We start from the raw sequence: 15,601 nt of genomic DNA, 5'->3' as shown, positions 1-15,601 counted from the left end.
TCCATTAGTCAAGAAATATTTTTGAGCACTAGTATACACAAAAAGAATTCCCTACCCTCACAGACTACACATTGTAATTGACAAGTGATAACACGGACAGAGAGTACATCTGTCGAAACATCAAAGTTACCACAGTCCCTGCGAACATGTCATTTGAAAAATTATAAACAAAGACAACAGACCTAGGGACAGCTGAGAAATAAGAAACACAACCAGTATAATCTCAATGCTCAAAGATTAAACGCTGGACAGGGGTGAGGCTGGGTGAGGGCACACCTGGTTAAGCACACTCATTACCATGGGCAAGGACCCAGGCTCAAGTAGGAGAGTTTAGCAAGCAATGAAACAGTGCTGTATGTGTCTCTGTCTCTCTCTCCTCTTTCCCTTTAAATTCTTCTTTGTCCTATTCAAATAAATAATAATAATAATAATAACAATATATAGGGCCTAGGAGAACATACACATTACTCTGCACCTGCAGGAGGAAGCTTCACGGGTAGTGGAGCAGTGCTGTAAGTGTCTCTTTCTATTTCCTTTCTCCCATCTCTCTCAGTTCTGTATCAAAAATAAACAAGTATTTTTTAAAAAATCTTTTTAAATGGCCACTAGGAGACACTGAGCCCCAACAATACCTCTGGCAGAAAAAAAAAAAAAGTACTAATGATTATACATGAAATGGCTATCAGGTAAGGGAGATAGCATAATGGGTGTGTAAAAAAGATTCTCACACCTGGGGCTCCCGAGTCTAGGAAATAAATATATATATAAAAGAGTCCAAGAACCAAAGAGAGAGCTCACCAGGTAGGGTGTGTGCCTTGCCATGTACACAAACCAGATAGAGAAAGACAGAAGGAAAAAGGAAAAGACACCAGAGCAGGGAAGCTTTCCCCAGGTCAATGGGAGCCAGGATCAAATCTGGGTTGTGCACATGAAAAAGTAAGTACAGTCAGGCGGTAGCGCAGCGGGTTAAGCGCACATGGCACAAAGCGTAAGGACCAACGTAAGGATCCCGGTTCCAGCCCCTGGCTCCCCATCTGCAGGGGAGTCGCTTCACAGGCGGTGAAGCAGGTCTACAGGTGTCTGTCTTTCTCTCCCCCTCTCTGTCTTCCCCTCCTCTCTCCATTTCTCTCTGTCCTATCCAACAACAACGATATCAATAACAACAACAATAATAACTACAACAAGGGCAACAACGGTAAATAAATTTTTTTTTTAAAGTAAGTACTTCCCCAGGTGAACTATCTTGCTGACCTTCAGTGATATGTATGTGTTTTTTTTTAAATACAGACAGAGAGACAAAGAGAGAAAGAGGATGAAAGAGACCACAGAAGTAGGTTTTCCTTTAATGAGGAATTCATCGAGCTAGGCTTTAGCCTGGGGCACACACATGACAAAGCAGCACACTAACCCACTGAGCTATTTCGTCAGTGCTCCCTTAGGTATATTAAATAAGCAACTTAGAGGTTAGGCAGTGGCGTACTTGGTCGAGTGCACACATTATAGTGCCTAAGGACCCGGGTTCAAGTCCCTGGTCTCCACCTGCAGGGGAAAAGTTTCACTGGTGAAGTAGGGCTGTAGGTATCTGTCTCTCTCCCTCTCTATGCCCCCTCTCAATTTCTCTGTCTCTATCCAATAAAAATGTCTGTCAGGAGCAATGGATTCATAGTGCCAGCACCCGGCCCAGCAATAACCCTGGAAGTAGGTAAAAACAAACAAACAATCATTTGGGCCTGGGGAGATGTGCCAGCAGTAGTGCACCAGACTTTCATATCTGAAGCTCAGGTTCAAAGCCTGGTACCACTATACGCTAGAGCTGAGCAGTGCTTTGGTTGTTCTCTCCTCCTCTCATTAATTTTTTTAAAAAATTATTTATGAAGGGCAGGGTTAGATAGCATAATGGTTATGCAAAGATTTTCATGACTGAGACTCTGAGGTCCCAGGATCGATCCCCCGCACCACCATAAGCCAGAGCTGAGCAGTGCTCTGGTAAATAAATAAATGGGAGTCCGGCGGTAGTGCACGTGGTGAGAAGTGCAAGGACCAGCGTAAGGATCCCAGTTTGAGCCCCCAGCTCCCCACATGCAGGGGAGTCGCTTCACTAGTGGTGAAGCAGGTCTGCAGGTGTCTTTCTCTCCCTGTCTTCCCCTCCTCTCTCCATTTCTCTCTGTCCTATCTAACAACAATGACATCAGTAACAACAATAACTACAACAACAATAAAAAAACAAGGGCAACAAAAGGGAAAATAAATATTTAAAAAATTTAAAAATATATAAATAAATAATTTATGAGAAAGAGAAAATAGGGAAAAAGAACCAAAAGTACCAATTTTTTTTTTTTTTTTTGTCTCCAGGGTTATTGCTGGGGCTTGGTGCCTGCACCACAAATCCACTGCTCCTGGAGACCATTTTTTCCCCTTTTGTTGCCATTGTTGTTTTATCATTGTTGTAGTTATTATTGTTGTTGCTGTCATTGGATAGGACAGAGAGAAATGGAGAGAAGAGGGGAAGACACAGAGGGGGAGAGAAAGATAGACACCTGCAGACCTGCTTCACCGCCTGTGAAGTGACTCCCCTGCAGGTGGGGGAGCCGGGGGGCCCTGAACCGGGATCTTTACGTCAGTCCTTGCACTTAGTGCCAACTGTGATTAACCCGTTGCACTGCCGCCTGACCCCCAGTACCATTTTTTTTTATTCCCTTTTGTTGCCATTGTTGTTGTTATTGATGTCACTGTTGTTGGATAGGTCAGAGAGAAATAGAGAGAGATGGGGAAGACAGAGAGGGGGAGAGAAAGATAGACACCTGCAGACCTGCTTCACTGCCTGTGAAGCGACTCCCTTGCAGGTGGGAGCCTGGAGCTCGAACCGGGATCATTACACCGGACCCTGCGCTTCGCGCCATGTGCTCTTAACCCACTGCGCTACCTCCCGGCTCCCCAGAGTACCATTCTGACACATATGATGCAGGGGGTCAAACTCTGGAAGTCATGTTTGAGAGTATAATGCTTTGTCTACTGTGCCACTAGATTAAATTTTTTTTTTTCTAAAAAGAGCAATACTTTGTAGATTCTTAAGTATATTAACCTATTTTCATAAATGTGTACCCTTCCCTTCACTTTATTGAAATGGTGAAAGGCCCTAAAGATACACATTCAGTCTGCTTCCAGGACCAGCGAGCAGGTTTATTCTTATGTCTTTATGTTATAAACTGCTGGGAAGGAGCTTCAAATTAGCACAGGGATATGGTAAAGGAGCCACTGGACTACAAGTGTGTGGTCCTGAATTAGATCCTCAGTACTGCATATGTCAGAGCAGTACTATGGTTCTCTTTCTCACATGCTAATACATACATTAATAAATCTTAAGAAAAAAAAAACGCAGTGGAGTCGGGTGGTGGGGCAGCGGGTTAAGCGCACGGGACTGGCATGCCCATCAATGCCCATCAATGGATGAATGGATAAAGAAAATATGGTAGGAAAAAAAAAAAGAAAATATGGTAGATATATATAAAGGAATATATTATTAAATTTTTAGAGAGGAGCAAGAGATGGGAGGGCAGGGAAGAGATGAGCAAAAAGGAGATGGGAGGGAATGGGAGAGAAGAGGGGAAAAGGGAGGGGAGAGTAGGAGAGAAGAGGGAAGAGAGGAGGTGAGAGGATGGAAGGGGAGAGGAGGGGAGGGAAAGGGAAAATCTGGAGCCAGGCTGTGGTGCACTGGGTTAAGTGCACATAGTATGGAGCGTAAGGACCTGCACAAGGATCCAGGTTCAAGCCCCCAGCTCCCCACCTGCAGGGGAGTCACTTCACAAGTCAAGCACAATGAGCAGGGCACTGGACTTTCAAGCATCAGGTGACAGTCTCACATGTGCCAGAGTGATACTCTGGTTCCCTCTCCTTCTTCCTTGTTTCATTTATAAAATAAGTAGATTTTTTTTTTAAAGCATATATTGTGGCCCATGTGGCAGTGCAGTAGGTTAAGCATGGTGCCCTAAGTTTAATCTCTAGCATTACACATGCCGGAGTGATTCTCTAGTTCTCTCCCTCTCCTAAATTATAAATAAATAAATAAATAAATCTTTTTGGGGGGCATGGGGGGGCAGGTGATGGTGCAACTGGTTGAGCGCACATGTTACAATGCACAAGGACCTGGGTTTGAGCCCCTGGTACCACCTGCAGGGGGAAAGCTTTGCAGTGGTGAGGCAGGGCTGCAGGTGTCTCGCTGTCTCTGTCTCTGTCTCTGTCTCTGTCTCTGTCCCTCTCTATCACTCCCTTCCCTCTTGATTTCTGGCTGTCTATCCAATACATAAATGATAATAATAAAAAACTAAAATTAAAAATCCTTTTTTTTCTTTAAGTAAAGTATATGGTTATAAGAATGTTTAGGGGCCAGGTGGTGGCGCACCTGTTTGAGTGCATATGTTATAATTCTCAAGGAGCTGGGTTCAAGCCCCCGGTCTGCACTTGCAGGGGGAAAGCTTTATAAGAGGTGAAGCAGTGTTGCAGATGTCTATCAGCCCCTTCCTTCTCAATTTCTGGCTGTATCTATCCAATAAATAAAGATTAAAAAAAAGAAGAAGAATGAGACATGGGCGAAGGAGGTGGATCAGCAGTAGAGCACATGCCGTGCATGCATAAGGCCCTGTGTTAGTTTAGTCCACACAAGAGCGACAAAAACAAGACAAATGGGACTCCAGGGATGGTGGAGAACTTCTTTTGTTGCTTAACTTTTCTGAGTCTGATTCTTCTTCTGTGAAACAGTAACTCTTCCTGTCCTGTGTTGAATCTAGAGATGAGGTATCAGACTGGACATTGTGGCTAAAACAGTATTCTCTTCTTTTGAGGAGTTTCACAGTCTATCTATTTATAATCTATCAAACAGCAGCTGAAAGATTAACTGATATAATACAACTAAAGTGTTTAGTGTCCACCACACTGTAAGTGTTCAAACTATCAATGTCCTTGAGATCTACAAACACGCAAATAAAATTCTAAACAAACAGTAAAGAGTATTTGCTGTAGAACAGTTACTAGCAGGGCATACCAAAGTAAAGTCATTAGGAAATTCTGAACAGAGGAGTGATATCAAACAATGAATATTTACTAAGTTCTCTACATAAAGTCATTTTAGGATTATTAGTTTAGAAGCAGTTTACAAGAGGGACTGGAGCTAGGGGAGAAACTAGACTAAGCACTATAGAGATCCAAAGTGAGATCACAAAGTCTATAACAATTTTTTCTTTTGGCTGAAGGATGAAGAGAAGTAGTAATAAAAGGAGCAGTTACCACAACTCCAAGTGTAGCAGCAAGTTAAGCATATGCTGCTGCCACTGAGAAAAGACATATAAACTTCTTTCTCACTGACATGAAAGTGGGTAATGCAGTTTTAGAGCAAAGAACATACGTCTTTGATTACATTTAATAAATCTATGAGTAAGACACTTGACTTAATAAAAGAAATGAACAGTTATTAAAACAGTGCCAAAGCATTAATTTCTGATCACTACAAACAGTTTAAAAGAGGAAAGGTAGATGTTTAAAATACTTCATACAGTGTTGACTTATGATGATAAGGAAAGATCAGATTCAATGAAAGCTTCACTGAAGTCCAGTAAAACTAACAGTAGGGAGTCGGGCAGTAGCACAGCGGGTTAAGCGCATGTGGTGCAAAGCACAAGGACCAGCATAAGGATCCCAGTTCCAGGCCCCGGCTCCCCACCTGCAGGAGAGTCGCTGCATAGGCGGTGAAGCAGTTCTGCAGGTGTCTATCTTTCTCTCCCCCTCTGTCTTCCCCTCCCCTCTCCATTTCTCTCTGTCCTATCCAACAACAATAACTACAACAATAAGGGCAACAAAAGGGAATAAATACATAAATAAATATTTTTAAAAAAACTAACAGTATACTGTGTCGATTCTTGAAAGTAATCTGGACAAAATCTGCCTATTTGTTTGTCTTCTCTTTACTTCTTTTTTTTTGCCTCCAGGTTTTTTGCTGGGGCTTGGTGCCTGCACCACAAATCCACTGCTCCTGGAGGCCATCTTTTTCCCCATTTTGTTGCCCTTGTTGTTATTGTTGCCACTGCTGTTGTTGTTGGATAGGACCAAGAGAAATCTAGAGAATTTGTTCCCCAAGACAGAGGGGGAAAGATAGACACCTGCAGACCTACTTCACCGCTTGTGAAGCAACCCCTCTGCAGGTGGTGAGCTGGGGGCTCAAACCAGGATCCTTGCACTTCACCACCAGGTTTCAGATGCTAACATGATGCCAACCGGACTTCCCTGGGTAGATGACCCCACCAATGTGTCCTGGAGCTCCGCTTCCCCAGAGCCCCATCCCACTAAGGAAAGAGAGACAGGCTGGGAGTATGGTTCAACCTGCCAACGCCCATGTTCAGCAGGGAAGCAATTACAGAAGCCAGCCCTTCCACCTTCTGCACCCCACAATGACCTTGGGTCCATGCTCCCAGAGGGATAAAGAATAGGAAAGCTCATAACACCCAACCAAAAAGATATTTGTACACCTATGTTCATAGCAGCACAATTCGTAATAGCTAAAACCTGGAAGCAACCCAGGTGCCCAACAATAGATGAGTGGCTAAGAAAGCTGTAGTATATATACACAATGGAATACTATGCAGCTATTAAGAACAATGAACCCACCTTCTCTGACCCACCTTGGACAGAGCTAGAAGGAATTATGTTAAGTCAGCTAAGTCAAAAAGATAAGATGAGTATGGGATGATCCCACTCATCAACAGAAATTGAGAAAGAAGAACAGAAAGGGAAACTAAAAGCAGGATTTGACTAAATCTGGAGTAGGGCACCAAATTAAAAACCCTAGAGTGAGGGTGGATATTCTGCTTCCCAGGGCGGGGGGGGGGGTGGTGGTGGTGGGAATGGTATTTATGTATATGCCTATTAATTTATAGTCATATAAATCTCTAATTAATATGAGAGGGGAAAAATTGATTGTACATCTCAAACTTTTTAAAGCACAGACTGAATCTTTTTAATACATAGGCTGAGTCTTTGATATGTTGACTCTCAAGCCTAGACCAGGAAGAACAGAAGCAATCAGTGGCACAGCTATATACAAATAATGTCAAAGGACATAAATTATGGTGATATTGGGTATTATACAGCAAATCCTAACAAAGGGACTTTTCAGAGTTAACCCAATTACCAAACAATGTGATTATAACAATAACTACCTATTATCTTCCTGAACCCTAAGACAGCAGGAAAAACCTCACATTTTCATTATAGAGCCTGTATTTCCCCCAGTCCTGGAACCTTAGGGTGGGGCCCACTTTCCTGCATGCTTCTCTTAAGTCATACCAAAAATATTGTATCCGCCAATCCCAACCTAATCAATGCAAGGAGTGCCACCTCAGCATGCTTCACCTTAGACTGTGTCCAGAGACTTCAGGTGTGGAATGACAAACCTTCAGCTTCATTACTCGGGTGAGACCTTTCCTTTCATAGTATTCTCTAATTCCATTCCAGGCAGTTCACTTCCTAACAAAGTCCCCAAAACCTAGATATATTCCAGTCCCGTGAGATAGAACATTTACGTATCCATAAACTAGGGCAAAATATATACCTGAAAGCAAAAGTACACAATAGTCTGCAGTGAGTAACCCCCCAACACTTCATCTGCACTATACCAACCTTTAGGTCCATAATTGTTCAACAATTTGTCTGGCTTTGAATGTTAACTCTCTTTTCAGCCACTAGGTTCCAGATGCCAGAAGGATGCCTGCCAGACTTCCCTGGACAGACAACCCCACCAATGTGTCCTGGAGCTCCACTTCCCCAGAGCCCTTCCCCACTAGGGAAAGAGAGAGATAGGCTGGGAGTATGGACCGGCCTGTCAACGCCCATGTTCAGGGGGGAAGCAATTACAGAAGCCAGACCTTCCACCTTCTGCATCCCACAATGACCCTGGGTCCATACTCCCAGAGGGATAAACAATAGGAAAGCTATCAGGGGAGGGGATGGGATATGGAGTTCTGGTGGTGGGAACTGTGTGAAGCTGTACCCCTCTTACCCTATGGTTTTGTTAATGTCTTCGTTTTTAAATAAATTTTTTAAAAATTTTAAAAAAAAGAATAGGAAAGCTCAGTAGCGCAGCGGGTTAAGCGCACATGGCACAAAGCGCAGGACCGGCATAAGGATCCCAGTTCGAGGCCCCAGCTCTCCACCTGTTGGGGAGTTGCTTCACAGGTGGTGAAGCAGGTCTGTAGGTGTCTTTCTCTCCCCCTCTGTCTTCCCCTCCTGTCTCCATTTCTCTCTGTCCTATCCAACAATGACGACATCAGTAACAACAACAATAAAACAACAAGGGCAACAAAAGGAAATAAATAAATATTTTAAAAAAGAAAAGAAAAAAAAAGAATAAGAAAGCTATCAGGGGAGGGGATGAGATACGGAGTTCTGGTGGTGGGAATTGTGTGGAGCTGTACCATTCTTATCCTATGGTTTTTATCAATGTTTCCTTTTTATAAATAAAAATTAAAATGATAAAAATAAACAATATTCTCACCAGAAACAAAAATCAACTCCAAATGGATCAAAGACCTAGATGTCAGACCAGAAACAATCAAATACTTAGAGGAAAACACTGGTAAAACACTTTCCCACCTACACCTCAAGGACATCTTTGATGAATCAAACCCAATTGCAAGGAAGACTAAAGCAGAAACAAACCAATGGGACTACATCAAATTGAAAAGCTTCTGCACATCCAAAGAAACTATTAAACAAACAAAGAGAACCCTCACAGAATGGGAGAAGATCTTCACATGCCATACATCAGACAAGAGACTAATCACCAAAATATACAGAGAGCTCAGCAAACTTAGCACCAAAAAAGCAAATGACCCCATCCAAAAATGGGCAGAGGATATGAACAAAGCATTCACTACAGAGGAGATCCAAAAGGCTAACAAACATATGAAAAACTGCTCTAGGTCACTGATTGTCAGAGAAATGCAAATTAAGACAATACTAAGATACCACCTCACTCCTGTAAGAATGGCATACATCAAAAAGGACAGCAGCAACAAATGCTGGAGAGGTTGTGGGGACAGAGGAACCCTTTTACATTGCTGGTGGGAATGTAAATTGGTACAGCAAAACTCTCAGAAGGCTAGACATGGACCTTCCATATGATCCAGTAATTCCTCTCCTGGGGTTATACCCCAAGGACTCCATAACACCCAACCAAAAAGAGGTGTGTACTCCTATGTTCATAGCAGCACAATTCATAATAGCTAAAACCTGGAAGCAACCCAGGTGTCCAACAACAGATGAGTGGCTGAAAAAGCTGTGGTATATATACACAATGGAATACTATGAAGCTATCAAGAACAATGAACCCACCTTCTCTGACCCATCTTGGACAGAGATAGAAGGAATTATGTTAAGTGAGCTAAGTCAGAAAGATAAAGATGAGTATGGGATGATCCCACTCATCAACAGAAGTTGACTAAGAAGATCTGAAAGGGAAACTAAAAGCAGGACCTGACCAAATTGTAAGTAGGGCACCAAAGTAAAAACCCTGTGGAGAGAGGTAGACATGCAGCTTCCTGGGCCAGTGGGGGGTGGGAGTGGGTGGGAGGGATGGGTCACAGTCTTTTGGTGGTGGGAATGGTGTTTATGTACACTCCTAGTAAAATGTAGTCATATCAATCACTAGTTAATTAATACGAGAGGGGGAAAATTAATTGTATGTCTCGAAGTTTTTCAAAACACAAACTGAATCTTTTCAATATATAGGCTGTGTAATTGATATGCAGACTCTCTCAAAAGCCTAGACCACGTAGATCAGAAGCAACCAATAGCACAGCTATATACAAGATACTGAGTACTGTACAGCAAACCCTAACAAAAGGACTTTTCAAAGTTAACCCAATTATCAAATAATGTGATGATAACATTAACTATCGATTGTCTTTTTGAACCCTAAGACAGCAGGAACCTCACATCTCCACTATAGAGCCTCTACTTCCCCCAGTCCTGGAACCACTGGATAGGGCCCACTTTCCCGTATGCCTCTCCCAATCCATATCAAATAATATTGCATCTGCCGATCACAACCTAAACAACACAACGATTGCCACCTCAACATGCTTCACTTCAGACTGTGTCCAGAGACTTCACGTGTGGAATGACAACCCTTCAGCTTCATTACTTGGGTGAGACCTTTCCTTTCATAGTGTACTCTAATTCCATCTCAGGTGGTTCACTTTCTAACAAAGTCCCAAAACCTAGATATACACCAGTTTCTGTGAGAGAGAGCATATGTTCACACGTATCCGTAAACTACTGCAAAATATATACCTGAAAGCAGAAGTCCACTAGAGTTTGCAGTGAGTACCTCCCTAACACTTCCTCTCCACTATTCCAAGCTTTGGGTCCATGAGTGCTCAACAATTTGTTTGGCTTTGTATGTTAACTCTCTTTTCAGTCACCAGGTTCCAGATGTCATCAGGATGCTGGCCAGGCTTCCCTAGACTGAAGACCCCACCAATGTGTCCTGGAGCTCCGCTTCCCCAGAGACCCACCCTACTAGGGAAAGAGAGAGGCAGACTGGGAGTATGGACTGACCAGTCAACGCCCATGTTCAGCGGGGAAGCAATTACAGAAGCCAGACCTTCTACCTTCTGCAACCCACAATGACCCTGGGTCCATACTCCCAGAGGGATAGAGAATGGGAAAGCTATCAGGGGAGGGGGTGGGATATGGAGATTGGGTGGTGGGAATTGTGTGGAATTGTACCCCTCCTACCCTATGGTTTTGTTAATTAATACTTTCTTAAATAAAAAAAAATAAAATAAAAAATAAACAATATTTACCATGTAAGCATCAGTGCTAATGGACTGCGCCACCAGCATTCCAATAAACAGTACTACAACTTTCCATAATATGGTGATTTTTTTTTTTGGGGGGGGAAGAACAGAGAGAAAAATACCACAGCACCACTCTAGTATCCCTGGTGCCATCCAGGGTTCTCATACAGTGCCAGAGCACGGACCCAAGATCTCATACACACAGCAAGATATGTGTTCTACCAGGTGAGATATTTCCAGTCCCAAAAGACAGCTTTTGTAGGGCCAAAGTATAAATCATCAAATGTAACCGTGTAGGGAAAACCAAGGAATAGCAAACCTGTCTGATGTTATTTCAGAGGTGTGGCTCAGTCTAGAAGGAAGAGCTTATGGGGCAAAATGGCTTGCTTCAGAGTTTGGGGGTTTTCTTTTTTTTTCTTAACCAGTACACTGCTCAGCTCAGGGGACTGAACCTGGGACTTCAGAGCCTCAGGCATGAGAGTCTGTTTACATAACCATTATGCTATCCACCACCGTCCTTGTTCTGTTTTCTAAGCAGAACACTGCTCAATTCTGACATGTGGTGCTCAGGATTGAAGCTAGGACCCAAAAGCCTCAAGCATGAATGAAGTACATTGGCATAACCATTATCTTATCTCTCCAGAACTTCTGAAAAATTACAATACGTACACAGTCAAGCTTCTGAAAGCAGTGGGTTTGAGAGCTTTCCTCCGACAAGTATGTAAGTGCCACTGTTCTGTGTGTATAGTCAGATACAGAGCACCACTAAAGGCTCTTGTAAAACCTGAGAAACCAGACATCATTCCACCTCAACTCGGAAGTGAGGTCCTTTAAGCAGGATATGCTTTAAGCAATCTTGTTAGTCTAGAAAGCAGAAAATGTGTGTGTGTGTGTGGGGGGGGGGGTGCAACAGGTTAAGCGCACACACAAGGATCTGGTTCATTCCCCTGATCCCCCCCTGCAGGGGGAAAGCTTCACAAGTGGTGAAGCAGTGCTGCAGGTGTCTGTCTCTTTGCCTCTATTTCCCTCTCCCCTCTCAATTTCTCTTTCTATATAATAAAAAATAAAAAAAAAAAAAAACAGGGGCCAGGTGGTAACGCAGCAGGTCAAGCACACATGGCATGAAGCTCAACGACAAGCGTAAGGATCCTGGTTCGAGCCCCCAGCTCCCCACTGCTGGGGCTCACGTGGAGTGGCTCCAACGGGGGGAAAAGGGGGAGGTGAAGACAGAGAGGGAGAAAAATAAGACACCTGCAAACCTGCTTCACCGCCTGTGAAGCGATTCCCCTGCAGGTGGGGAGCCAGGGTCTTGAACCGGGATCCTTACGCTGGTCCTTGTGCTTTGCGCCACCTGCGCTTAACCTGCTGCACCACCGCCCAACTCCCACCCAGTTTTTAATGAGGGAAAATAGACATAACTATAATGGAAATATCAAACAGGTAAGTTCATTTTTTTCCTTTTATAAAGATTTACTTATAGGACAGCACACTCTGTTGCACAAACATGTTACCATGTGCAAGGACCCAGATTCAAGCACATAATCCCTGCAAGGGAAAAGATTCACAAACAGTAAAACAGGGCTGCAGGCTTCTCTCTCCCGCTCTATCTCACCCCTCTCCTCTCAACTGCTCTCTGTCCTATCAAATAACAAAAATAAAAAATAAAAACGACAACAATAAAATAACAATGGCAACAAAAGGGAATAAATAAGTATTTTTAAAAAAGAAAAAAAAGAAAAAACAAACAAGGCAAAACAAAGAAAAGACAGGCTGCCAGAAGCTGTGGAGTCACAGGAAGGTACTGAGCCACAGCAATAACTCTGGAGCGGGGGCTACTAGTTACAGGTAAGGGAGATAGCATAAAGGTTACGCAAAAAGACTTTCCTGCCTGAGTCTCCAAAGTTGGAGGTTTAATCTCCCACACCACTATTAGCCAGAGCTGACTAGTGCTTAGGTCTCTGTCTCATTAAAACAAAATATATGGGGAGTTGGGCGGTAGCGCGGTGGGCTAAGCGCAGGTGGCACCAAGTACAAGGACCAGCGGCATAGGATCCCAGTTCCAGCCCCCGGCTCCCCACCTGCAGGGGAGTCACTTCACAGGCGGTGAAGCAGGTCTGCAGGTGTCTATCTTTCTCTCCCCCTTTGTCTTCCTCTCCTCACTCTATTTCTCTCTGTCCTATCCAACAACGATGCCATCAAGAGCAACAATGACTACAATAAAACGAGGACAACAAAAGGGAAAATAAATATATAGAAAATAATAAAAATAATAAAATATATATTTAAATGTGTGAAGAGCAAAAATTGGTTTTATTGTACCTGTGATCTTGCAAACACACACACACACACACACACACACACACGAATATGAGAGAAGAACCAGAGCACTGCTCTGGCAGATGCAATGCCAGAGAATGAGCTCAGAAACTCATTCTGGGGGGGTCAAGCGGTAGTGCAGCAGGTTAAGCGCATGTGGTGCAAAGCACAAGGACCAGCTCAAGGATCCTGGTTCGAGCCCCAGGCTCCCAACCTCCAGGGGGGTTGCTTCAAGGTGGTGAAGCAGGTCTGCAGGTGTCTATCTTTCTTTCCCCCGCTGTCTTCCCCTCCTCTCTCCATTTCTCTCTGTCCTATCTAACAATGACAACACCAATAACAACTACAATAACAATAAAAAAACAAGAGCAACAAAAGGGAAAATAAATAAATATTTAAAAAAAAACAGAAACTTATTCTTGAGAACCCAACACTTTATCCACTCAACCACCTCCCAGGCTCAGACACATTTTCAAGGAAATAGAAAAGTTCTGTTCTAGACAAAATGTGTGAGTTTCAATATCTCAATAGACATTTTTAGAAAAAATTTTCTAGAAACACTTGACTAAAGTTCAGGAAAGGGGTCAGAGCTAAAATTTTAGAGATGCGTTTATAAAAATAATTGAAATTACTTAATAGTTCTAATTCAATCTACCAAAGTATCTTTTCCTTAAACAACACTTTCCCAATGCTAACAAAAGAATGGAATCTCAAAGTGAGGTAGTATACCATCTGAAAGAAGTGCATTATCACATAAAAAAAAACAAAGGAGGAGGAGGAGAAAGAGAAGAAGGAGGAAGCATGCTACCACAATTCAAATCAGGTTGCATTTCAAAGTTACCCAAGGCACAACAAGAACCTTCAAAACAGAACTGGGAAAACAAAACAAAACAAAACAAAAAAACAGAGTTTGACTAAGACAGCTAAGTGTACAGAACTATATCCCCTCACTAGAAATTAGAATAGAATTAAACTGTATGACTTCAATACCAAGAATGTTATGATTTCCTCACAGTGTAAATACTACCTACTCTCCAGAGTCGGGCGGTAGCGCAGCAGGTTAAGCGCACGTGGCACAAAGCGCAAGGACCGGCATAAAGATCCCGGTTTGAGCCCCTGACTCCCCACATGCAGGGAAGCTGGTTCACAGGCGGTGAAGCAGGTCTGCAGGTGTCTGTCTTTCTCTCCCCCTCTGTCTTCCCCTCCTCTCTCCGTTTCTCTCTGTCCTATCCAACAACGACGACATCAATAACAACAACAATAATAACTAAAACAACAATAAAAAACAAGGGCAACAAAACGGAAAATAACTAAATAAATTTTAAAAAAATACAACCTACTCTTTTACTACCGACCCCCCCTCCTTTTTTTTGGTGTGGAACCAAGAATCTGGTCACCTTTTTTCATTCATTCAGAGAGAGAGAAAGAAAGGGAAAGATATCACAATACTGAAGCGTCCCCATTACTATAGCACTTCTTGTGTGATACCAGGGCTCAAACCTGGGTTACATACATGGCAATACAGGCACTTTACCCGGTGAACTAGCTCTCCAGCCCCATACTCTCCATTTTAAAAGCCGCATGCAAAGTTTGCTCATAGGACCAGAATTTCCTAGAATAATCAAGCTAGATACATGGCAATTTATAAGGAATGTCTGAAATTTTTCAAAATAAAAGGCTATAACTTAAAAAATCCCTAAGGCTTACCGGCTTACCAGGAATAAAGGGTGTGTGTGTGTGTGTGTAAGAGAGAGAGAAAGAGACAGCACTATTATAGCATATTCAGTGCTGGGGATAGACCTCACGCATACAAGTCCTGTTCTCTACCTGCTGAGACACCTCTTCAGCCATGATCTCTTTCTTTGCGCAGCTAAGTCAACCTTCATGTGACATAAGAGGGGAAGGACATGGTATGTTTTTCCTTAAAAACAGACATGATTAAAGTTATCCAAAAGATTCCTAGCTTCTAGAAAGAACAAATACATAAGAAATGTAAAGTTTTTAGATACATAGCTGACTAGGACTTAAAACATATGAACTATGGTAGTTTATGATGAGAGAGCTTTTTAAGAAAAAAACTTACTTTTTTCAATGAGCTGGTCCTGAACTCCCGCCAATGCACTTACTGCCTAGAAGGAAAACAATCAGTCAAACAAACAAAAACAGTTACTAGAAAAATGAATATAGACCCCAAGAAAGTACTCACACACCGAAAGAAAAGAAAATTCGTTCACGGACAGGAGAGAAAGAGAAAATTCACAACATTTAAGTGAGGGTCTCCTTAACGATGGGTCACAAAAAGTCTCCCCTCCCTCCAACTTCACTTACAGCTGCTGAAGTAACTGAGGATTTACTGAAGAGCCGCTCAGCTTCCTTAAATTTCCGGTTCCTTCGATCGTTTTTGCTATTGGAGTTTCTAAAACACAAAGAACTTCATTCTA

The 15,601-nt window shown here is 42.8% G+C and overlaps 1 protein-coding gene across 4 annotated transcripts in view; it reads right to left on the bottom strand.

The window, feature by feature from the left end:
* Positions 1-15,601, bottom strand: part of MEAF6 (MYST/Esa1 associated factor 6) — a 42,236-nt gene that overhangs the window by 9,560 nt on the left and 17,075 nt on the right. For all 4 annotated transcript variants that reach the window (XR_009553875.1, XR_009553876.1, XM_060206189.1 and 1 more), the window contains exons 3-4: positions 15,489-15,576; positions 15,244-15,289 (exon numbers count right to left, since the gene is read on the bottom strand). Coding sequence is in view for 2 of the 4 variants with exons in the window: in XM_060206189.1 (XP_060062172.1) it covers positions 15,244-15,289; positions 15,489-15,576 (134 nt within the window). In the remaining 2 variants the exon portion in view is untranslated. The remainder of the gene's footprint in view (positions 1-15,243; positions 15,290-15,488; positions 15,577-15,601) is intronic.

The sequence above is a fragment of the Erinaceus europaeus genome, chromosome 13, assembly GCF_950295315.1.
Source record: "Erinaceus europaeus chromosome 13, mEriEur2.1, whole genome shotgun sequence".
Classification (NCBI taxonomy): domain Eukaryota; kingdom Metazoa; phylum Chordata; class Mammalia; order Eulipotyphla; family Erinaceidae; genus Erinaceus; species Erinaceus europaeus.
Note: the sequence above shows the minus strand (reverse complement) of the source record. Positions and strands in the feature narration are given on the sequence as shown.